General features: G+C 50.3%; 1 protein-coding gene across 2 annotated transcripts; it reads left to right on the forward strand.

Moving 5' to 3' along the window:
* Nucleotides 1-25,280, forward strand: STRIP2 (striatin interacting protein 2). 2 transcript variants are annotated; one of them, XM_064441648.1, is made up of 21 exons: nucleotides 1-223; nucleotides 1,834-1,903; nucleotides 2,916-2,990; nucleotides 3,094-3,228; nucleotides 3,430-3,550; nucleotides 3,863-3,931; nucleotides 4,045-4,151; nucleotides 4,259-4,386; nucleotides 4,706-4,894; nucleotides 6,212-6,435; nucleotides 7,778-7,843; nucleotides 8,489-8,552; nucleotides 9,653-9,724; nucleotides 10,023-10,097; nucleotides 11,942-12,039; nucleotides 12,586-12,712; nucleotides 14,776-14,876; nucleotides 16,940-17,057; nucleotides 20,390-20,494; nucleotides 20,867-21,071; nucleotides 23,267-25,280. In XM_064441648.1, exons 1-21 carry the CDS (start codon nucleotides 53-55, stop codon nucleotides 23,515-23,517), a joined length of 2,571 nt encoding a protein of 856 aa, XP_064297718.1. In that variant the 5' UTR covers nucleotides 1-52; the 3' UTR covers nucleotides 23,518-25,280. The 2 variants fall into 2 exon arrangements, with proteins under 2 accessions (XP_064297718.1, XP_064297726.1); XM_064441656.1 differs by having other exon boundaries at nucleotides 16,940-17,006.

Here is a 25,280-nt window from a genome sequence, read left to right on the forward strand (position 1 = left end):
TCCAGGGCGGGGCTCGGGGTCCGGCCCCCACGTGTGCGGAGGGGCGCCGGGCATGGAGGCGGCGGGCGGCGCGGCGCCGACCCCGGCCCCAGCCCCAGCCCCAGCCGCGGCCCCGGGTAGGGCTCGGCCAGCCCAGCCCCAGGCCCAGCCCCAGGCCCAGCCCCAGGCCCAGGCCCAGCCCAAGAGCCGGGAGCAATTCAGGACCCAGCGGAAGGAGTCCGAGGTAAGGGCGGGGGGCAGCAGTGCCACACTCCCCCCCCCTCCCCCGGGGGTTCCCTCTGGGCGCTGCTCGGGGTGGGGGGGGACACCAAATGGGGAGGGGGGTCCCTGCCCCGGGGGTAGGGGGTCCTGCGGAGCCGCGGTTGGAGGGTGCCGGATCGGGATTTGGGCGGGGGGGGTTGTCCTGGGGCTGCCCCGCCCCCTCCCCCCAGCCAGCCTGGGGGGTTTTGGGGGTCCTGCGGGGGTGAAGGGTGTCCGCTCCGCAGTGGAGGTCGCCAGGGAGGCAGCCCTCGGCACTGGCACCCCTCCATCCCGCTCCTGGGAGATGGCTTTTGGGGTCCCAGCTGGGCCCCGGGCTCCCCCACACCCTCCAAGCACCCTCTTACCCCCCCACTCACCACGGTCTGGGGTCCACAGACCCCTCCACCAGCCTTCACCCCTTATGCCCAAATAACGTAACCACTAAACCCGCCCTGGGCTGCGTCAGCGCCACTGCTCTGCCCCGTCCGGTTTCGTGGGTGCAGGGCTGGGAAAGCAGGACTGGGCTCTGGTCACCAGGATCTGGCCCAGGACTGATGTTCCCGGCCACCATAAAGCCACTGAGCAGGAAGACCTTGTTTCCCTGCCGAGGAGCTGCAGGTCGAGGGGCACTCTGGGGTCGGCTGACCCAAAAAAGGGTCCCTCCTCCTGGAGAACGGTGCCCAAGTCATGGCCCCGCGCTCTGCCCGGCTTTGGGGGGTTTGCTTTTCTCCTCTGGCTCTGCCTCGCAAAGCGGATTAGCGCCGCATGCGCTTCACCGAATTCCTCGTCGGCTTTAGCTCCCCAAACTGCCCTGCCAGCTAGGCTGCAAAAATTGGGTGAGAAACCAGCATTTCTGAGCAAGTCGGGCTCAGCCCGGAGCCATGTGTCCTCCAGGGTCATCAATATTAATCGTGACGATGTGCATCAGTTCCAGCCCGGCTGCCGAGAAGGGATGCTGGGACTCAGAATGAGAAATTATGTTAATTTAGTTGATTACCCATTCATGTGTTCCCTCCCCGGGGCACGGCGGCACGATGCCGGCCTTGGGTCGTCTGGCCGTGGCCGCCCGCTCCCTGCCCTGCTGTAATTCTCCGGTGAAGTTTCATGCTCCAGTTCCTCATCCGCAGGGGAGGAAGAGGGAGAGCCACAACCCTATGGGCTTCAAAAGCGCAAAGCCCAGCCCCAAAAGCTGTCGGATCTGGGATGCTGAGGATGGAGCATGAGGAGGTTTTGCATCCTCTCAGGGATCTTTGCTTCAAACCAGCCCCAGACTCTGTTTTTAAGCATACGTGGGGCTCTGAAATGCATCAAATACTCAGTGGCACTTTGGTTTCTGCCTCTGTTTTCCCTGGGACTTGAGAATTGCTATTTTTATACTCGCCTTCCAAATTTGCACTGTATTTTAAGTAGCCTCACACGGATGTCCTGCTGAAGCCCTGGAAGCCCACGTCAAGACCATCCGCGCACGAGTTGCTGCTCCAGCGGCTGGAGGAGCTTTAATGCAAAGGCTGAGAGCTCTGGCAGCCTTCCCGCCTCCCAAAATACCCGTGGGGATGCGCCAGCCCCGCTGCTAACCCCAGTCGCTCTCCGCAGGGCTCAGTGGATTGCCCCAACCTGGAGTTTGAATACAGGGATGCCGATGGCCATGGCGCCGAGTTAGCAGGTGAACTGGCTTTTGGGTGCTGTGTTGCTATTAATAGGTGTCCGCTGGGGAGGGAGAAAGAAAAGGTCCCTCGGGGAGGCGGGCGAGCAGGATGGGGGATGGATATCCAGTGGTATCATCCTTGCGGTAATAGAGCAAGAGGGATTTATTAATAGAGAGCTGCTCGCTCCCTGGGGATGAGCAATAGGGGCACGGGGATTACCCTGCGCTCTGAGTTATCCGGGACATGATGACAGGCGTGCAGGGGTGGGAGGACGGGCGGCATGCCCAGTGGCACAGCTCAGGGTGGGAAGTGTCACCCTTCATCATGGCTGTCACGATGGGTCGAGTCCTCGTCCCGTATCTTCCAACTCCGGCTGCTTCTGCCCTGTAACCCTCGGGGTCCTGAGTGTATCTTGACCAGCAAAGGGGTTATTTTTAGCTCTGTGTGTCTCAGCTGCACGAGCTGGCCTGGCTAAAGCATATTTTTTCTTTGAGGGATCCTTCCTCCTCCCTTGCAGGACTGTTTCAGTCCCCCACGGTGCTGTTCAGCATCGTAGGACCTATAGGAATTCTATAGAAAATGGTAGGAATTACACAGGAATAGGCACAACACCATGTCCCTTCAAATCCTCTTTGCAGGTCCCAAAATATCCGAGCCGCTGGGTGTGAAATCCATGCAGGTCTTGCCTAGGTGCTCCTGCAGTCCCTCACTTTGCAAACTGGCTTAACTGAGACAGAAAATTCTCCCCAAAAATCCCCTTTGAAATTGCGAAGGCAGCTCGAGCGCTGTCGCTGTGGGCAGGAGCGTGGGAACAGCCCAGCCCGAACACGGGGATGAAAATGATGAATTTGGTAGCACTGGGTGGCTCCAAGACGCCCCTTGGAGCTGCAGAAGAGCTCAGGGATAAGTTTAGGTCTCTGCCCATGTCTCCTCGGGTGTGTAGGGATGCTTCAGAGTCCCACAAGGCATTTGGCAATGAAGAGGAGGGTAAAACTCCTCCGGGTCCCTGCTGACCCCTTTCTCCATCAGAGTTGTACAGCTACACCGAGGAGCCTGAGCTCAGCACCAACAGGAGATGCTTCGAGGAGGATTTTCACGCTCAAGGTACCAGCTCTGGGCTCAGCACCCCAGGTCTCGGGGCAGCCCCGCCGGGGGAGAGCGGGACCCCCAGGGAGGCACCCAGCTGGTTGTCATGTCCCCTTCCCAGTGCAGGGCAGGAGGTGGCTGGAGCTGGATGGGGCTCAGCAGAAGGCCTACGTCATGCACCTGCTGGATGGGCTGGAGGTGGTCAACAGGGAAAAGCGGCTCAAAGTAGCACGGGCCATCCTCTACCTGGCACAGGGTAAGGACCACGTCCCCTGTGTCTGGATGCGGCCACATATCCGCTGCCTTCGCTGGCTTCAGCACGGGGGCTTGGGAGAAACCTTCTCATGGGGTTGTGCCAGGTCGGTGCAGTGAAGCTCCTTCCCAGGATGGTCCCGTGTGCTCCAGGGGTTCAAAGGCAGCTCCCCCCTAACTGGTGCCTGCCTTTGGGCCTCTTCAGGCGTCTTTGGAGACTGCGATAATGAAGGTGATGTCCTCCATTGGTCTCGACACAACAGCTTCCTCCTGTACCGGCTGGGAACCTTCACCGCCTTCCTGGAGCTCCTCAACATGGAGATTGAGTGAGAGGATCCGCACTGCCCTCGCCCTCCGTGCCCTCTTCTTCATCTTATTCTTTCTCCTCGCCCTCTTCTTCAGTCTTCCTTGCCCTCTTCATCTTCTTTCTCCCCATCCTCCTCACCCTCCTTCATCTTATTTCTGCCCATTCTTCTCGCTGCCTTCTTTCTCCTTTCTCCTCTTCCTCACTGAGGACCAGGGAGGTGCCGCAGCCACGGCACATCCCCCAGCGCGGTGCTTCTGACATAGGCTGTGGGTCGGGGCGAGGAGCAGCCTGTGCCCGGTGGCCGGCGCTGAGCTCGTCCCCTTCCCCGCAGCAACAGCCAGGCCTGCAGCAGTGCCCTGAGGAAGCCGGCCATCTCGTTGGCCGACAGCACAGAGCTCAGGTAGCCCCTCTCAGCCCCGCACTAGCACGTTGGGTGGAGGCTGTGGGACAGCTTCTGGGGACAAAGTGGCCTCTGGCTGGCAGTGTCACCTGCCTGCTATGCTGTCCTGGCAGGGTGCTGCTCAGTGTCATGTATCTGATGGTGGAAAACATCCGTGTGGAGCAGGAGGCAGATCCCCCCGAGTGGAAAACCTGCCAGGAGACCTTCAGGATGGAGCTGAGTGAGCCACAAAGTTCATTGTGCCCTAACAAAGTCCCTTTGTCATGCTGGAGACCTCAGGGATGGGGGATCTGCTCTGAACGTGCTCCTGGTCCCTCTCTCCGCCAGGTTTCCCTGTGCACAATGAAGAGCCATTTGCTCTTCTGCTTTTCACAATGGTGACCAAGTTCTGCAGTGGCCACGCTCCACACTTCCCCATGAAGAAGGTCCTGCTCCTGCTCTGGAAGGTGCTTCTGGTGGGTGCAAAGCCTTCCTTTTTCCAGAAACTGATCATTTTGGGAATAGTGCTGATGCAGCCTAGATGTTCCCCACTATTCAGTCCAACCATAACAAGGTTATTTAGGAGGGCACAGGAAGCTGACGCAAGGCAAATAGTTTCTTCTGGGATGAGGGTGAGCTGAGACATGGGGTGGTGGGGAGGTCTGGAGAACAAAGCAGTGATGTGGTGTCTTCATCCTCAACTCTCCAGTTTGATGGCCTGGAAACCCAGGAGAGCCATGCAGGCCAGGTGAGGTGTCTGCTCCCCGCTTTCTCACCTCTCTGGTTGGTCTCTAGTTCACGCTGGGTGGATTTGAAGCCCTGCAGGCGATGAAGGTGAGGAAGCGGGAGGAGCTGGGGCTGCCACCCTTGCCGGAGGACAGCATTCAGGTGATGCGCAGCATGCGTGCCGCTTCGCCTCCCACCTACTCCATCGAGCTCATGGAGCAGCAGCAGCAGCAGAAGCGTGGTCACCGCAGCCGGAGGGTAAGAGTGGGCACATCCTCCCGGTGCACAGCCCGAGATGCTTTTCCAATGGGGACCATCACCCGTTCAAGGAGCCAGCCTGTGCTTGGGAACATGTTTTCCTTTCCCTCAAAGTGCTCCTGTGTTTTCCAGGAGTGCCAGCAAAATTGAAACTGGCTCACCTACATCGCCAGCAATGTATAAGATGGTTTTGAGGTTAATTCTGCAATAATATGAGCCCCTGTTTATTATAGAATCACAGACTGGTTTGGGTTGGAAAGGACCTTTAGAGGCCATCTTGTCCAAACCCCCTGCAGTGAGCAGGGACATCTTCAACCAGATCAGGTTGCTCAGAGCCCCGTCCAGCCTGGCCTGGAATGTCCCCAGGGATGGGGCATCTCCCACCTCTCTGGGCAGCCTGGGCCAGGGTTTCACCACCCTCAGTGTAAAAAATTCTTCCTTATATCTAGTCTGAATCTACCCTCATGTAGTTTAAAACCTCACCCCTTGTCCTGTCACAACAGGCCTTGCTAAAGAGGTCACCCCCACCCTTCCCACAGCCCCCTTTAAGTGCTGGGGGGCCGCAATAAGGTCTCCCCGCAGCCTTCTCTCCCCCAGGCTGAACAACCCCAGCTCTCCCAGCCCGGCCTCGCAGCAGAGGGGCTCCAGCCCCCGGAGCATTTCTGTGCCCCCTCTGGCCCCGCTCCAACAGCCCCGTGTCTGTCCCGTGCTGAGGAGCCCCGAGCTGGAGGCGGCGCTGCAGGGGGGTCTCACAGAGCGGGGCAGGGGGGCAGGACCCCCTCCCTCGCCCTGCTGCCCACGCTGGGGGATGCAGCCCAGGGCACGGCTGGCCTTTTGGGCTGAGTGCACATTGCCAGCTCATTTCCAGTATTTAATCCAGCAATTTCAGTTGTGGCAGACCAGTCCCATGATGTGTTTGATCCAGAGGAAGCAAGAGGACATCCTGACCCTATGGCAAAGGGCTGATAAGCACCGAAGAGCAAACTGCTTGCAGCAAGCTCATCTTTTTTTAGCTCCACTCTTGGAGTTGCTGTGTTATGGTCCGAGGATGAAAGCGCCCCTTTTGCTAGGGGAGAGGTGTCAGATGGTAGCTCCAGATTTAAGATGGAAAATGGGGTCACATCTCCTAGAACAGCAGGGTTAGAGGTACAGAGGAGGTTATTCCTTGACCAGGCTTTTGTGGCAACAGCTAGGAGGGAAATCTTTACCTGAGGAACATCTGGGAGCTTGATCCTTCCAGGATAGAGAGGTCTGGTGCCAGCAGCTGGGAGGGAAATAAAATCAATGGAATTACTTGAATTTCTCCTTCCGCTGCAGCCCCTGGTGAAGCAAGACAGTTTGGATATCTACAACGAGAGAGACCCCTTCAAGAATGATGAAGCAGGAGTCGACGAAGAGGAGAACGATGATGTGGACAGTGGGATCGAGGGAGAACTGGACCTGATGGAGCGGGATGCGATTATCCCTGCGATGCCTGCTCAGCGCCCACCTATTGAAAGGGTGTCCTTCCCCAAAGGGCTCCCCTGGGCCCCCAAAGTCAGGTAAAACCGTCTGGTGTCATTGCCATCCTCCCCAGTCCTACCTCTCCTGGAGTTCATTGCAGGCTGAGCGTCAGTCTGTGGCAAATTTGTTGGCCTCTGGCAAGTTGAACTGAAGTGACTCCTCTTCTTTTTTTGTCTCAGTTGGTCCTTTCTGGACTGAGTTTAGCTAAGCTCTTCCCCGGGCTTTACAAACCAAGCGTGGCCAAGCTTGGCCGATAAGTGGCAATCCCATTTTTGACATGCCAGGTTGTACTGGGAAGGCGGCTTGTGCTGGAGCGCTGTGGGAGCAGGGTCAGCTTTCCCAACTGGCACCAATGGATCTCAGCAGGACAAGGTCGTAGACTAATCATCTTGGGAAAGGTTAATGACGTTGCATCTTGCTTGTTGAGTGGGACTCTTGTGTTGCCAGATGAAGCCTTCTTGAGTGGCCTTGCTCTAAGGTGAAAAATCAGAGAAAACCGTCTCAGGATAGAGAATTTGGTGCCTTCCCTTCCTAAGATCAGTTCTGCTACACATGATATGGGGGAGCATTAGGAAAAGAGGGTGAAAACCTCTGCCCTTTTCCCTCTAACCCGTGTGAACTTTTTTGCTGTTGATCCAAAGCCTGGATTTAATCCAGTATCCTAAAATATGGGAGCAAATTCATCTGTTTGATGTGGGAGCAGTGACAGGGTTAAGTGTGTCTATCCAGAGCACTCCTTGCAGGGACAGAGCAAGAACTGGTTTCCCACATGGGTCTCCGCGCATGCGGTGCTGTGGTACTCCATGTAACTTAATGCGCTCAGCTTTGAACTCAAATGACCGTTGTTTTTCTTGGCTGGTGCCTGGAAATCCAGCTGGGTTTCTTTCTGCCTGTGAGAGCCTTGGCTCATGGTTCATGTCCTACTTGTAGTGCTGAGACCCTGACCAGTTCTTGTGAAAGACGCCCAAGGTGGACAAGATGTCAGCTTGCTCTCTCGAAGCAGCACGTGCTCCGCCAGACTGCGGAGACAACATTTGTTCGCACAAAGCGAGCAGATGCTGCTTGAAGATGCATGTTCTAGGTGCACAGAAGGTGCATAAAAAGATGCTGGTCATGGAGCGTTCCTCTCCATTTAGTTGCACGCTCCCATGGAGCTGCACAGAAAAATACAAATGGCTTTGGTTCGCGTTGCTCCCAACCAGCGAGAGCAATGGTGGCTCTAGCCTGCTGCTATTAAGACCTCTAGAAATCAATCCTGGAAAGCTCAAAGGTTCTTGCTGGTCCCACAGTGCTGTCACTTCTAAGCAATGTAGGCTGTGATCTGGTATATGTCTATTTTCCAACCTTCTCCTTGTTTTTGTTTCTCTGCTGCTCCATCAGACAGAAGGACATCGAGCACTTTCTGGAAGCAAGCAGGAACAAATTCATCGGCTTCACGCTGGGACAGTGAGTGTTACATGTGTAGATCCAACAAAGCCTGCCTCATAGCTCTTATCGGTGCAATTTAACTGGTTGGAGGGGTCCACAGAGCTTAGGTTTTCTAAACTCCGCCAGTGGAGGGCAATCTCGGGACGATGCGGCGCAGTGCTGGATTTCACTGGGGCTGCAGCAGTGCACTCAGTGTTATAAAAACAATTTCTTGGAGATGCTGGTCTCCAAGGACCTCTTTCTATTAAAAATCAGACCTAGCCCAGTATAAGTGACCCCTGGCCCAAGCCAGAGAGCAGTTTAATGCAGGAGGGAATTGGGGCGATCTGGTATCTACAGCAAATTACCCAGTTTGTGAATAAATCAAGAAGCGGGTGCAGAGTCATCCTGCAGGTATATTAATTTTTAGGTGTAGTGCTGGGTCCATGCAGAGACCTGATTTCACACCAGTTCTTCACCCCAGTGTTGTCCCTCTCTTGTGCAGGATTTGCTTGGGAGGAGGTGGGAGGGTGGGCAGCTCATGCCAACACCTCTCCCAATTCCTGACCCATCTGGGATGTACTCAGTAGACTATAGGCTCCCTCTTTTACCTTGTATGACATGGAAGTGTTAAACCCAGATCTTCTTCCCAGCCTCCTACTTACCTTCCTTCATTCCCTACAGAGACACTGAAACCCTGATAGGGCTACCACGGCCTATCCATGAAAGCGTGAAGACACTGAAGCAGGTAGGATGGTGGCTCCATGCTCGGCACTTGGGTGAAGCAGCCCATAAAGCCTTGCTGAGTGGCAGTCAGCTTGTCTAACCTCATCCCATGCTATTTTTGCTCCCTGGCGCTCAGCATATGCTCTGAGGTGGGATCGGACCCATGGGGATCTCATGGAAGTAGGGAAATCACTGGCTCAGATCACCAGGGCCATAGGGAGAGTGCAGGGGGATCAAGTCTCACACACATAAATTTTGTGACACAGTACTTAAAACGAGTTTCAAGTTCCTCAGGTGTATGGTCTCAGCCCACAGTCAATGTTTCACATGAATTTAGTCTTCTGCTCCTCTTCAGCTGATGTACAGCAGCACGTTCGGTCTGAGCTCTTGCGCTCTCTGCCTTGGGAAGGCAACGTGGTGAATCCAGTCAAGGTTTGAACAGCTTGAGAGTGGCTGGATATCCACCACATGCAGTGTGGGCTCCTCATGTCTAACCTCTGGCTGAAACACAGTTACTGGAGGGAGTAAGAGGATCCCTTCTTGTTAGTTGTCACAGGAAAAGCTTTTGGAGCTTCTTGCAGGAATTGGGGCAAAAAAATGGAAAACTGAGTCCTCGCTGCAATTCCAAGTAGATTGTCCAGCACTCAGGCTTTCCATTTTCCGAGGTGTAACATTGCTGCATCCTGGTGAGCATTTGCCACATCGTGCTTTGACAGTGACAGACTTCCAGAGTTGGGCTTGGACATACATGCCCAGACCTGTGCTGTTCACAGAGGGAAGCATGGCCAGCCTTGGCTCCTGCAGTGCTCTGCATGTGGAGTAAAACACCTCTAGAGGTCAACTGACCCTATCTGAGGTCTCGATTGCCTTTTGGAGGCGATTGTCCCTCTCCATTTACTTACAGAGAGATCCTAGAAAGATTGGATGGAAGCAATCAAGGGAGTGATGTGTGCGGGGCTTCAGGGGCAGAGGAATGTCCCACACAAAGATGAATTCTCCATGTATCTGCTGCGACCTATACACCTAACTCGGATATTACTGAAATCAGCAAGTGTTGTCATTGCTGACTGTTTCATCCTTCAGTTGTGATATTGCTCTGCCTCTGTCTGTGTATTTTGCCAGCACAAGTACGTTTCCATCTCAGACATCCAGATCAAGAACGAGGAGGAGCTGGAGAAGTGCCCCATGTCTCTGGTAAGAAGCTGCTGCTCCCCATTACTAGACAGATGTGTGGAAGATTTCCAAGGTGGCATAGAAATCCATACATTCTGCATGAGCTTTAGGACACACCTTGGATGCTCTTTTTTCTAGAAATCCATATTTGACCAAATGTAGCAGTGGAGAAAGGCCTGGAGGCTCCTGCAGTCAGCATGCAGTTATGTCCACCAATAAGCCCTCAAGCTGGGTTTTACTGGGCGTGACTGACATATCTCAAGTGTGTGGACTAGAAGTACTTAGTTTTTCCCTTCTTTCTAATGTTTTCCTGTGCTAGGGAGAAGAGGAAGTCCAAGAAACCCCTTGTGAGATCTTGTATCGAGCAATGTTGTACAACCTCCCCCAGTATATGGTAAGCTTGTGTTTCTTAAAAGTAAAGAAGAGCTTTTGAGTGGGGAATGGTGCTAATCTGTGAGCTGCAGAGCTCAGCACAGGGCTGCTGGGACGTGTTCAGGACTTGAACAGTGAGATTTTGGTGGGAATCCAGAGCAGAGTTGGGTGGAAAGTACAGTCCAACAGGAGGGGTTCAGAGGAGCAAGGGGTGTAGATACCCAGGGACACAGGCAAATGGTTGGAGACAGGTCAGTGGTTAGAAAATCGGATGTGTGCAGAGGATTGGGAACAAAGTCCTCCATGTGGGTGGCAGCTCAGAACTGGCTCCTGCCCTCTGGACACTGAGGGGCACCAGTCGGGGATGGCCCCGTGTCGTCTCTCGAGCCGCGTGAGCTGTTACCATCAAGTTGTTGCATGCTGGTGCAGGCACCTTCACTTCTGACTTCAAGAAGCAACCTATGGACTTCACTGGTCCCTTGAGCTGTTGTCCTTCTTGCTGAGATTAACTTTCCATTATGGTATTACACTGATCTCCGAGCGTGATGGCTTGCTGGGCCAGGAACCAAACTAAACCATCATTGTGCTGTACGTGGCTCAGCAAACAAGGTGGTAATGCCTTCAAGTCTCTGCCAAGCTGGCTGTGCTCTCAACAATAATTCCAACTCTGGAGAGTCTGTAGGTTATGACCTTCCTTACATGGGCAGCCCTTGCAGCCTTCCCATGGCCCCAAGAGATTCCCAGAGGAATACAATGCATGTCCTGAAATTCAGCTACATTCCCAGGTTAGACAGGGCTTTGAGCAGCCTGGTCTAGTGGAAGGTGTCCCTGCCCAAGGCAGGGGGGTTGGAACTAGATGATCTTTAAGATCCCTTCCAACCCAAACCATTCTGTGATTCTATGATTCTGAGATGGTAATTGGGTCACGTGCACTCTGTCCGTAGGGAGAGACAAACACAGCTTTAAATGCATTAACTCCAGGTGTCCCTTGCGTTATTTTATACATACTACTAGAGCTCAGGTGCTCATGATCACAGAATCCCAGAATCCCAGGCTGGAAGGGACCCCAGGGATCATCTAGTCCAACCTTTCTGGGAAGAGCACAGTCTAGACAAGATGGCCCAGCACCCTGTCCAGGCGACTCTTGAAGGTGTCCAGTGTGGCCGAGTCAACCCCTTCCCTGGGGAGATTATTCCAATGGTGACTGTCCTCACTGTGAAAAATTTCCCTCTGGTGTCCAATCGGAATCTCCCCAAGAGCAACTTGTGTCCATCCCCCTTGTCCTCTCCACGGGGCTCTGTGTAAAAAGGGAGTCTCCATCTTCTTTGTAGCTGCCCCTTAAGTGCTGGTACACGGTGATGAGATCCCCTCTGAGCCTCCTTTTCTCAAGGCTGAACAAACCCAGCTCTCCCAGCCTATCCTCGTATGGCAGCTTCCCAGTCCCTTGATCACCTTGGTGGCCCTTCTCTGGGCCCCTTCCAGCCTGGCCACATCCTTTTTGTTCAGCGGGGACCAGAACTGCACACAGCGCTCCAGGTGAGGCCTGGCAAGCGCTGAGTAGAGCGGGATAATGACTTCTTTATCTCTGCTGGTGATGCCCTTTTTGATGCAACCCAGCATCCTATTGGCCTATGATGCCTTAAGTTAAGACTAAAACAGCTGCCATGGTCCCCACATTTGGTCTGTCTGTTCAGGGTATAAAAGGAGAGGTTGAGCCTTGTCATAGTCAGTCCATTACGGTGAGCAGAGCTTGGGATGGTGAAACCCTATAGAGTTGGCTTGAAGTTGTTTAGTTTCAGCAAGTGAAGGAGAAGGAAGGGATACCCCTTCCTGGGAGCATCCCTCCATGCCTGTCCTCCTCTGCAGATAGCTTTGCTGAAGATCCTCCTTGCTGCAGCACCCACCTCTAAAGCCAAGACCGACTCCATCAACATCCTGGCAGACGTGTTGCCTGAAGAGATGCCGTAAGTCCTTGAGGAGGCAGCCACCAGCCATCCCAGCTTTGCCACAATGTCTTGGACTGAGCAGGAGAGCTGGGGTTTACTGATAAGTTTGGGGGCTCCACATTTGGGGATGTCTCTTTGGATAGGTGCAAGCTACTGCAAGTCAGGGCAGAGGGGTGAAAGCCAAGGATGAGAATGCCAGTTTTTCAAGAGCATAACAATTCGAGCACAGTTGGCAGCCGCTGTGCTCTGATAGCTGAGTGACACAAATCATAAAATCATGCTAATTGACACCAATCATAAAGATATGGGAGCATATGGTAGGTGTCCTTCATACTGCTCCCCCAGGGTTGCTGGCAGACAGCAATCAGCTTTTTTTTTTGGGTTGTTTTTTTTTTAATGCACTTTGGTGTCACCAGACAGGAGGGGATGGAAATGGAAGTCCCAGAGGGAAGCAAAGGTCTCTGTTTCTGTAGAGCCTGTCCAGATGAATAAGAACTCAACAGTCCCTTAGTCCTTCTTCCTCCCATACTCAATGTGCTGTTGCCTTCTTTCCCTCCAACCCAGCATCACTGTTCTTCAGAGCATGAAACTGGGGATTGATGTGAACAGACACAAAGAGATCATTGTGAAGAGCATCTCGGCTTTGCTGCTGCTGCTCCTCAAGCACCTCAAGCTGAATCACATCTACCAGGTGAGTGTAGAGAAGGGCCCGTTGCCAAGCTGGTCTTGAAGCTGGTGTGTCCTGATAGAGCCTCTTCTAAGATCTCTCCAGGAAGGGTTTCCATGAGGAGCTGCAGATCGCTTTTCTGTAGCAGTGGACCCTAGCCCCGGGCCAGGATTGCTATAGGGTTACTCAGGCAGTGATAACCTGTCTGCAGTATAGCTCTGTGTTTCGACAGGATTGTTTCCACTCATGTAGAAGGAGTTTTCAGACTTCTGGAAAAATTCATACTGTGGCTGATCAGGTTAAAGCGTAGGAGATATCATGAGTCTCCCTGGCAGAAGGGGGAAAGGGATGGGGGTTAGACAAGATCCTCTTTTGCTCTGTCTCATCTCCAATGACCAGAAATAGTGCTGGGTAGGACCTCACGAGGTCAACTAATCTGGTCCTCTGTCCCTCAGCAGGATCAAGTTCTTGGGGCTCCAGTTTCAACAGAGCCTGGAGGTCTGGGTCCTAGATGCAATCTGGTTTGTGTTTCATCTGCATGGCACCAATCAAACTGCACCCATGTGAGGGCATTCCTAGATTAAATAAAGATGGAGGACTGATTCGAGTTGTGGCCTGGGCCCAGTTCTCCACCCATTCTGCAATTAGTGTTTTCTATTTTTGTTTTTTCTTTTCAAGGTTTCAGCATGGTACAAATCCATCTATATTACAAAGCCCACTGATATTTATCTGAAGATAAATATAAATCCATATATTGGATTGGATAAAATTAAACAAAACCCCGCATTTTTACAATCCTACATTTGTTCTGGGTCCCCCTGTGTCCCTTCACTAATTTTTCTCACTTCAACACCAAAACAGCTCTTCTCATTTCTTCCTCTGTGGCAGGAGGACCCTTGCAGTCTGGTGCTAAGTCTGGAGAAAGCTGTGAGGTTCCCCCCCCACCCCCCCCCGATTCTGCTTTTGTGCCTGAATTTGGGTGAGCCATCATAATTTCTTTCAGTGCCAAAGCTGGTCTCAAGGACCACACCAAAAACCTCTGTGAGGGCTGGGCTGGTGCTTCCAGCATCGACAGGGGTAGCGGAGAGCGTGGCTGATCCGGGCTCTGCTGGGGGTCACCCTGTGCTCTGCAGCTGCCACGTCAGTGAGGCAGCAACTGCACGGACCTGCGCACCAGCAGAGATCATGGGGGGTTTTGTCTCGGTTCTGTCAAGGTTTGGTGTTTCTTATGCCAACAGAGAAATGCCATCAAATTATTGCAGTTCAGCAAGTCAGCACTATCTTTGATCCGACCCTGTAAAACATACTAGTGGCTGGCAGCTGCGTTTCAAAGCAGTGAGAGCATCTCGGATCCCGGCTAGCGGTGACTGCCAGTTACTCACACACAAATAACGGCGGCGGTGTGTCGTCAGCGGCATAGCGAGTGTCAACAGCTTGTACCAGGCTGAGATGAGACATGTAGGAACAACCTGTTTCTTCACTCTTTGGGATGTTGACTGCAGGTTAGTGAGAGGCGTGGGTAGGATAGGATGGGATAGGATATGACATTGCAGCTATTTGCGTCTGTCTCTTCAGAGGACAGTAGAGATTTGTTGTATTATGCAGCTGTACATACTCAGACCATTTAACATTTAGAGGGAAAGAAAAATTAAAAGCATTTATGAAGGTAAGGGTACTTTTCTCAGTCAAAATTTGAAGAGGGACTGGGGTTAGCCTGTGACAGCAATAGGAATTATTGTATTTTCTCATGTAATACGTACATGTCCTCCTTCCCTCTTTCCCATATACTGTTTTGCCACAGAATTTTATCTTGCAAAGCTACACTGCAGTCATTAGGTGCAACTGTTCCCAAAGTACTGCCATAAAATGTGTGTGTGCGCTCTATGGCAAGTTCTCCAGCTGGTGGGAGTTGCTGTATATGATGTGAGCTTTATACAGCAGACTTCCGCAAAGGGAAGATGGTCTGCGAGGTGTCTAGAGCAGACCATCAAGACTGCTTCGCTTTTGGCTGGAAATGGGTGTCCATTCCCAGGTGATGCTCCCAGTTGTTCCAGCTAACGTTGACCCATTTCACTTCTCTTCCTCAGTTTGAGTACGTGTCCCAACATTTGGTGTTTGCCAACTGCATCCCGCTGATCCTGAAGTTCTTCAACCAAAACATCATGTCTTATATCACTGCCAAAAACAGGTACAGCCACTTCTGGGGAAGAGAGAGAGGTGATGGAGCAGGGAGGCTTTGTGCATGAGGAACACATGGTGGGACCAAGTGACCTCTGGTCCCAAGTACGGCTTTGGGGCAGTGTGTTCTCCATTGCAGGAATCCACTGGAGGGGAGCAGATCCCTTCTGCTTAATGAGGAAGACTGGATGGGGAGTTACCAGTCTCTCACTGGACTACTAAAATACACGTAGACCCATCTCCTTTGCTGACAGTTGGCTTGTTTTCATCTTTACGTGGGCTTCTGGAAAGCAGTCCAGTGCCATCTGTGGGCCACAGCTTCCAAAAGGCTACATGGGGTAGAGTCTTCTAGGTCTTTTCCACTTTTTATAGCTATAATTCAGCTTTCCTGACTTCTTGAGGTTTTGCATAGTTGTGACTGCCTTTTACTTCTGACTTGAGAAAGACACTATCCCCGTTTCGAGTCTGTACAGGGACTGGCTGGACTAGTGCAAATCAGCGCACGAACTGAAAGAGCACAGCTCTTTCACAACTCAGTAGGACTGAGTAGGATTTCCCCACTCGGAAGGGAGTGCTGCAGGGGATGTTGCTGTTGGAATGCTGAAAAGATCCTTTTCCTTGCGTTTTGATGCTCTTTTTGTTGCTCTTCAGCTGCGTGCATAGGCCGGTCTGTCTCCTGCATGCTATGGTTGTGTATGTGTGAGAAGGCATGCATGGAAAAATATAAAGTAATATATTAATTCTCTCACTGATAAACATTTCCACTTTTGGTCCTATGCTTTAAAGTCACAGAAGGGAGGAGGAAACGTAGCCCAGGAGCACTTAGCTCCCTCCTCTGCTTTCTGATGGAGGTTTCACAGGCAGGATGCCCTCCTGTGAAATGAGGTGGGTTTTGCAGCTGGGTGTTCTCCCCAGCCCGGAGTACGTGTTTGTCAGACAGTGGTGAACAACGTCGGGCACTGCCTTGCAAAAAGGATTGTGGGATTGCGTCGTGTTTAGATGTAGGGACCTAAGTCCAGTGATGCTGCAGCGGGAAGCATTGGAAGTGATGTCAGGACAATGATGACTTGGGGCAAAGGAGCTGTGGGGCTCCTGGTCCCGAGCTGGCTCCCTCTGAGCTCTCTTGCTTGTAACTGCACTTCCAGTTTTAGGGTTATGATGGGTAGGAGCCAGCGAGAAGCATCTGTCCTTGTGGTCAGAGAAGCCCTTCCTGGGCCAAACACTGTAAACAAAGCCTGTTTTAGGGGATCTCCTGACCTTGGGTCTCATCCTGCATTGCCTCCGACTCAGTGATCGTTACAGGTCAGCTTGTTGCTCAGCTGCTGGATTTAAAAAACAAAAAATAAGAAAAAGAGGGAACACAAGAACTGGAGCAGTGTGATAGTGCACACTTCATTTTAGATTGGCGCACGTCTCAGGGCACAGGTAGCATTAGAGAGAGTGTCTGTATACATACATTATATATTTATACACATACATGCTTTTCTTTTTTTTCTTTTTATTGGCTACTTTTACAAAGGCGGTAGGCCTGGAGGTCTTCAAAACACCTGATGCCCTCACTGTGAAAATTTTTAATGGTAAACAGACGTCTCCATTTTAACCTCAGATCTGTTTGAGGTTTTTTTTTCCTTTTTTAAAATATGCATATGAATAACTAATCTGTCATGTCTTAATGGATCGAAATCCTTCGAGTCCTTATTAATGTACTCAGGATGCGCTTTGGAGCCAAGAGGAATCGACGTGCTCCATTAAGCTGAGACGCGAGGCAGCGGTGGTGAGGCTGGGAGCCCATTTGGATGCCGTCTGTGCAGTTGGAAATGCAGGAGGGAGGCACGTCCACGCGGCACCGGCTGCGGGCTGGCTCATGTGCCCAACGTGGCTCGCTGGAGTTGGGATTGCCACCCATACCAACTACTTGCTGCATAAGGCAGCGCGGCCATTGCAATTCGAACCCCAGGCACAGGGAAGGAAGACGTTACAGATTGCTGGGCATAATCATGTAGATCATCTTAAAAAGTTGCTTTCAATATTTGCCTGGTTCTTAACAAGTCCTTTCTTTCCTGTCTTCCACAGCATCTCTGTCCTGGATTATCCACATTGTACGGTCTATGATTTGCCCGAGCTCACTGCAGAAAGCCTGGTAAGCAGCACAGAAAGGGTCCTTGTAACCAGTATTGCTGTATGCGAGAGGGTGAGGAAGGTTTTTTGTTTTCTTTTTTCTGTCTTCTTTTTCCGTACCCCCAACCTTTCCAAAATTCGACTTTTTTCTTCCCCTCCAGACTTGAAAATTCCTCCTGTCATTATCCTGACTCGCTATCAGCTATGGAGCAGTGGGGAGGAGGCACTGCTGGCCTTGTGCACCCCATAAAAATAGTTCAGTTTAGAGTTTTCCCTTTCACTTCTCCAAGCGAGGGAGCCTACTTTTAAAAATTATTTGCCCAGAGGCTGTTGCCTCCCAGGTTTAAATTGCTCTGAGCACTTGTGTTTCGTAAAATGCCAGTAGATTACGGAATGAACCAAATTCCCTATGGAGAGGAGCCCTAAGTATTATGGAAACCGGCCAGCACGATGGGCTGTGTGAATATACGGACTCCAGATGAGACATTAATGCTGGCGGGTTCCTAACTGCAATAATTGAAAATGCAGCGTAGGTTGGACTCGGGCAGGGCGCAGAGCAGGGACAAGCTTTGGGGTTGACAGGGAGGGGGATCAGAAGGAAGGGAGACCCTAAATGATGCAGGGGTCATTAAGAAGGAGCCTGACCAAAACCAGTCCAGGCAGGGATGATCTCATGTTGTCTGGCTGCTAAAATCTTAAGCCTGTGTTGTTTTCCTTAGCTGTGTAAAGATTAAAATCATGAAAACAAAGTGAAAGATTTTCCCTAGTTTCTATGAGCCAAAGTTTCTCACAAATCCCTCTAAGGCTGTGGTCAGCCAGGACAGCCAAACTGGTTTTATTGGATCTGTAGCCATGGCATTTCTAATGTGCAAATTCCTGCCCTGAGTTGATTATGCCAGCTCAAATTTGTATAAAAACCTGCTGTGGAGCACGTGTGGGATCGTCACGTGTGGCCGGTGTGCTGGCTCAGCCCTCCACCGCTGTCCCATGTGCCTTTCCGCCAGTGCTTCTTGCCTCCTTTCGGGTGCCTGCTCAGGGTGGCAGCTCCTGGAGATCGCCTCCCTCCTTACCAACGGGATCAGTGCCCTGTTTTGCGCTGGTCCGTGGGCTACTTGCTGAGGGCTGGGTGGCCTGGCCAGGCTCGGTGCCTGTCCAGCCCTGCCAGGCTCCCACCGACCGTATCCTGGCCCGGTGGGGACATCTAGCGACACGTTGCTGAGCGCTCCGATGGCTCGTGCTAATCCTTACGCTCACACTAAGCTTTACGGCTGTAGGAGAAGACTTAACTTTTCTAGGGAAAATATTCCCAGTTACCCTTTCCCAGTAGGGTCTGCTCCCCAGTTTGGGAGCTGTTGCATTAAATGACAGTGCCTTATCACTTTCCTCCAGCAGACGCGGATGTCAGCCTCACGGGAGACTAATTTAATTAGAAAATATGCAGAAACCAACTTGAATTTTACCGTGTGTGTTTGTCTTTGGGAGGATACCCATGAATGTAAGGATTTATATAGGAATTAACAATGCCCTGGTGCATCAGAGGCATATGTTTTTGTATGCATTTGTTTCTTCAGCCAACGTTTTATGCATCGTTTTAGCTTTTTTTTCCCCAATACTCCAATGCACTGATTTTAACATCCCAGCCGTAACACATTTCTCAGCAGATATAACAGATGATTATGCTTTCAGTGGGTTGAACGCAGGAGGGTGTGTGTTTGGTTTACTTCCATGGAAAACTGGGACGAGCTCAGAGGCACCATCTCCAGAGGAGGGACCCTTTGGCAGAGGGGTAGTGGCTGTCCCCACATGGTGTAAATCAGGAGCGGCTGCAGTCCTGGCAAGGTAGCAGGGGCTTCACCCACCCTGTTGTGGGACAGGCTCTTTGATTCCTTGCTGGTCCCCATCTCCCCTCTCCTGTCACGGGGCTGTTGCTCCCCTCCAGCTCCCCATGTCATGGTGCCATGGAGAGGGTAACAGGAGATGGGTGTAAAAGGAGGATTAAAGTCTGTTTAGCCTGTTCCCTCCATCCGTAAATCTCATGGAAAGATTCTCACTTGCTTGAAGCTATAGAGACAACAAGAGATTGGTGACAAAAATAAATCCAGCTGGCTATGGAACTGGTACTAGCTGATTCTCCTGGGGAGTTTCTGGGAAAACGACTTGGTGCAGAGGGAGCAGATCAGGACTGGGCACTGATACGAAACAGCACAGACCCTGCTCCTGAGCTGGTACCCCCCGAGCTGCACACAGCGTCCGCGAGCGCCTCGGTGACATCCCGCCTCTGCGCTCTGCTGTGTGCGCAGGAGCCTCCGGCACGGACGTAGCCTCTGCTGGCAGAAAAGTGCATTTGCTCAGAGTGGCTTCTCCCAAATCCCAGAATTAAATAAAATCAGTCAGAAGCACTTTCTCGTTGGCCTTTAAAAATCATACATACAATAGCATTTTACCAGCTTACTGAAATGATAGGTTTGGTGCTTGCTTTTAAGAACAAAGATATTATGCTGGCAGGCTTTTCTTGGGTAAATCTAGTTTCAAAGCTGGATTAGACACTCTGACAGAAGGGGGTCCCTGGGGTCGTCCCCAAACTCCTCCTGAGGATGCCCAGAACCTGGATCGTGCACCAGGCTTTTGCCCTGAGTTGCTAGGGCTGTAGCTTGCAGGAAGTAGCTTGTAAATTAAGCAGCGCCTGTTTCCACTCTCATCCCCAAATAGGTTATTGGTGGGACACTTCTGCTGTGCTCGGTGCTGTTCAAACATAAAGCAAGTTACTGTAGTGGTGGAATTACTGCTCAAATGTGCCACAGGCAATATTTTTGCAAAGCGGAGCTGGGGGTGCTTACATTTAGCTAATACTTAAAATAACGATTCAGCTGCACTTAAGCTGGAGGGGATCTTTGTTACAGAAAAGTCTTGTCCTCCTGACACAAACACTGCTGTTTGTCATCCTCTGTTGTTATGTGATTTCCTTTTATTTGTCTGTGATATGTCCTCTAAGCATGCAGTAATTTATGAATTAGTTTTATATAATTAACAAAACCTGTTTTCTAAGCCATGGTGATCGCTAGGCTGTAATTTGTTGTCTGACTGTAAACAACGAACACAAACCTACCACAATATATATTTCCCATGACAGAATAATGTGATTTATCTTAGCTCTTACTCTAAGCCTAAATGCAGATTAAAATGCTGATTACATCTGAGTCTTTCAGAATGGTTTTCCCCAGAATCTGTTGGTGTCTCAGCAGCAAATCACAACCCAAGTGAGAAGGTAGCTCCGCCGGTCACTCTCCATTGGAAATAAGACTTGTGCAGATAGTAAAAATAAAGCCTTTCTGCACAGGGATATCTCTGTGGCGGTGCTGTTGAACATTGCCATTAGGGTTATGCTTTTCCTTCTCTGCTTTGCAGGAAGCTGGAGACAACAACCAGTTCTGCTGGAGAAATTTATTCTCCTGCATTAACTTGCTGAGGATCCTCAACAAGCTGACCAAGTGGAAGCACTCGAGAACAATGGTAAGACCATGTCCCGTCTCCCCAAGACCTGCCATGGTCTGCCAGCATTGCACCTCAAGCGTGTCCCCAGCTCTCCCCGGCACGGCTTCATCCCAGCCTTCCTGCTAAGAGTTTCTCCTGGCAGCGCTGGGGCTTCATAAGACGGCCGTTTTTCTTTCACCGATTGAGCCTCAAATGCAGAAGATGTTTTTCTTCAGCAAACAATACTTATTTCAATGGCCCTCAAACCCCCTGCAGCAAGCGTTGGTTATGTTGAACACCCCTGTTCTTGGGGTTTGTACTGTACGTGGCCCAGGTGTTAGTGCCCAAAGCTGCACAGACAGTGTTGCTTTCTTGAACACATTGTGTTAATTTGTGTTGATTCCTTGGCAGATGCTGGTTGTCTTTAAGTCGGCCCCAATACTGAAACGAGCTCTGAAGGTGAAGCAGGCCATGATGCAGCTGTATGTCCTCAAACTGTTGAAAATCCAGACCAAATACCTGGGGCGCCAGTGGAGAAAGAGCAACATGAAAACCATGTCTGCCATTTACCAGAAGGTGCGGCACCGCATGAACGATGACTGGGCTTATGGCAACGGTGAGTCGCACCTGGGAGGGATCCTCTCCACATGCGCAGCTGAAATCGGCATGCAGGGGGTTTTGCCCTCTGACCTGTTAGGATCCCATAAACTCATTTGGGTCAGTATTGAGGTTTTTTTCAGAAGCTTTAAGGCTCTGTTCAGGAGGGAACAAACTGATTGCATGAGGAAAGGTGGGAATAATCAGATCAGTGTGGGACATGGTCAGCTGAGGTCTCCAAGACATGAGTTTCCACCAAGCCCAGGCCTGCACTTTTGCGTTCCCAAATCACTTTTGCCACTAAGCTGTCCTATATCCACACCAAATCTGTGTGCTCAGGATGGCTGTGGAGTGAAAATCTGACCGATAGCTCTGCAGCTCACACCTGAGAAATGACAGCGGTTACAAGCCAGCAGCGTGGATACTCTGAATCCTTAAGCTGAAGCACAGACTAGATGTGCTGATCTGTTAAACAGCTCTCGTGTAGTCTAAATCTGTGGGTTTTTTGAGGCATGTCGTGAATGTCCTGTTGTTGCTCACATATTCATCCATGGGATGCATCAGTCCTCATACTCTTATTCCCTTGTAAGAACACCCAGTTGCTGCAACGACTGACCTAAGCCTAGGACTAGAAAGTATTAAAATATCTTTTTGCCTTATTAACACAGTCCTAAATTTTTGCTCTGCATGTATCTTCTTAATGAGGATTAAGTACGAAAACTGGGTAGCATTCCTGTTTCAAAAGATAACACGGCAAGAAGTTAAGGAGACATAGTAGTGTTGGGTTGATGGTTGGACTTGATGATCCTAGAGGTCTTTTCCAAACTTTATGATTCTATGATTCTAAGTAAAAGCCTAACATCGTAACCTTTTCACAAGGGAGAAAGGAGTTACAATTTCATCAGGGTCTTCAACTGTAAAAGATATAATGCTTTTTTTGAAGACTTGTTATGCTTTTGATAGTCATTATAGCACTATGACACTAACTCAGAAGAACCAAAAACTAGACCTGCTATTTTTAATTTCACTTTAGGGTTAGTGGAGTTCCCCCAAAAAAAACCCAAAGAGCAGGAAGGCTGGAAGACTGGGGACTTCCTTTGTTTTACAGGATTTCTATCCCATTGCTGCCTTTCTCAGCATGCTGATTGTTCCCTCTGGGATTGAATATGGCAGCAGGGCTTCTTTATGCCACTAAGGGGATACGGCCATGGGATACTGCCTGCCTTGGGTGACTTAAATAGCTTGAGCACTACGTGCTCTAAAACGGCAGGAGAAGACGACTACCTAAGTCACCTGCCCTGGGGCAAGGGTTTGCCGTAACAACTGAATTTACATGGCAGTAGTGAGAATAATGCACTTTTAAGACAGCTGCAAAGGATAAATTGGTGAGTGTGTGTCCCCCAAATGAGTTAATTGGCAACACAACACTCGACTGCACAATTCACTACTTAGCAGAGACTGCATCTCGACCCGGACAGTTTGCCAGGGAAGCACTTGGCTTTCAGGGACACAGTCTGGAAGGGTTTTTCCTGGAGAGTTTATTTTTATCTTTGTATATGTGGGTTGATACTCAGCGCAGACCTTTCCCTCCCTTGACCACTGCTGAGCTTTGCCAACAAATTTACTGAACCTTTATGGATCAAATGACTACTTCATATAGATCTAGAGCTCATAAGGACCAACTTTCAAAATACCATTTTTTTTCACGTTGCATGTGTAAAATATCATGTTTATTACAGCCAGTTATTAGATTTTCAACATCATTAATAATTAAACTTGTCCAAATTAAAAAAAACCACCTTTGTTTTAAGTAGCTTGTAATAAGCTCACCAGTTTTTAGCTTCATGCATTAAAACTTGATCTCTGCTTTGGACATCTGTGGAGGTTTTCAGTAAAAGTGGTGGGGCCTTTTTGAAAAAAGCAGGAGCTTGGTAATTTTAGAGAGTCCTTTAAGCACACTACAGAGTGAAATAATGGCATTTCTATAGGAAGTCTTCTACTCTGCTTAATTTACAGGTTATTTGAATACATGTCATTTAAATACCTTAAATTAAAATATAGACGTAATGGGAATTGATTAGGAATAACTGACTGGCTAATACTCGGGTCAATTCAGGCCCGTTGTTGCTGTAAAATCTTCATCCTTCCTTTTGCCCAAACCTTATCAGAGTTATTTTTTCCACAATACTTCAGCTTGTTTCTTCTTTGATGTAGATATCGATGCCAGACCATGGGATTTCCAGGCTGAAGAATGCACCCTGAGAGCCAATATCGAAGCCTTCAACAGCCGGAGATACGACAAACCTCAAGACTCGGAGTTTGCGCCGGTGGACAACTGCCTGCAGAGCGTGCTGGGACAGCGGCTGGAGCTCCCCGAGGACTTCCACTACTCCTACGAACTCTGGCTGGAGCGGGAGGTGTTTTCCCAGCCCATTCGCTGGGAGGAGCTGCTGCACTACCAGTGAGTGCGACACCTTCACCTGCCCCCACTCCCACCTCAATAAGGACTCAAGGTGCTACAGGGTGAGGAAAGGAAGATTATTTTGGACCTGGGTGTTCATAAGCACGGCTGGAAAAAAATTACAGTCTTTCCAAAGAGACCAAGCCTCTCTGTATCTACCCAGACACCCCTGGGTATGCAACTGCTGACTTTTTGGAGGTCATCCCTTTCCTGGGACTTCTTGGAGACCATACAGTATCAACAGACCTGCAGAGAGGCCACGGAGCAGGTTCCAGTGTCACACTAGTGGCAGTGTCAAGAGTGAGGTTATCTGGTCTTTGCTGCAGGTTGACACCGTGTACGAGAGCTCAGAGTCCAGGTCTGTCTCTTAGCTTGGTTCATGCATGTAAGTTTGTTGTAAGAGTATCTCAACCGTGAAAGGTTTTCATCTCTCCCGAATGCCTCGCGCTGTGCCTAATTTGTTTTCATTTAGTCAGTTATGGCTGCCTGATAATGTGCTTCAAATGCCCTACTGCCATGAACACGCTGCCCTGCTTTCCTAATGAAGCTGAAAATAAGAAATACATGGCACTGTCTGTGACAGCCTCCATCAGAGGTGACAGGCTGACTTGGCCAAAGGAGAGGACATTACCTCTTGTGCCTGGGCTGGCATTGCTGCTGCTGGGATTACACAACCCGACTTAACAGAGGGTTGCTTCCACAACTGGCAGTTTATGTATCATTCAGCAGGGACAGCAATCCATTACCTTTTCACTGCTCCATTTTCCTCCATCACTCCTTTCACTCACCATTTGTATTAGAGTATAATGATCGGTACGCTGTGCAGTGTTTAGAGCTGTTCAGGAGGTTGGTTGCCCCATTCCTCTCTACCTGATTGTTTTTGAAGGATAATTACTGCAACGTTAGGTTTCCAGATAGCTTTCTTCATTACTCTTCAGCCCTTGTAACCCTGCAGGAGACAGTAAATGCCACATTAAATAACCTAATTTTTACACTGTTTTTTTGGTTATTTGGAGGAATGTGCGAAGTCTTAAAGCAGGGAGGAAAAGTGCTTTGGTAGCAATTTACTGCCACCATATGAGGCAAAAAGCAGACACTGTGGTCCTTAGCTTTCAGAATGAATAGCGTATCGAGCTGTAAACTTTCTGTAATGTCCATACAAACTCTACACTTGGGTAAAGCTGCGTGGCGTGAGGATGGCAGCTGAAGGCAGGCTGGAAGCCCTTGTGTCTGGTTGGAGCTGTGGACTGACCCGCTGAATTAATCTCAGCCCTTGGTACTGTGCAGGGGTGACGGTACCTTCTCCTCGGCCAACGGCCCTGCCCGAGGGCCGCACTGAAAAGGCAGGCTGGGCTTCACAGTAGTTTCAAAAGTATTATGCCAGAGCCTGCAAACTATAATCTTTCTCTACAAAGTTTTATCAGTCCAGCACAGGGAATCCTGCGTCTAACCTCCCCGCCCCTGGCAATGAAACCAGGATTTTGGCTTTTGTCAAAGAAGCATGTGTTCATATAGTGCAGGCAAGCACTTAGGCCACGCTGTTATCAATATATCAAGCACATGAGTGATAAAACCGTAAGTATATGTTGTGACAGGATTTGTGCTTATTGCTGTGGAATTATACCGAGAACGTTTCCTTAATGTGGTTTGTAAAAGGTGTTTTTCAAAGAAACAGCCTTAGTAAACCCGCTCACCTTTATAAATATGCTTTTGTTCGTAATAAACCAGAGCAACTTTAAAGCATGTACAATTACTTAAGCCTTTTTC

The sequence above is a fragment of the Phalacrocorax carbo genome, chromosome 1 (genome assembly GCF_963921805.1).
Source record: "Phalacrocorax carbo chromosome 1, bPhaCar2.1, whole genome shotgun sequence".
Classification (NCBI taxonomy): domain Eukaryota; kingdom Metazoa; phylum Chordata; class Aves; order Suliformes; family Phalacrocoracidae; genus Phalacrocorax; species Phalacrocorax carbo.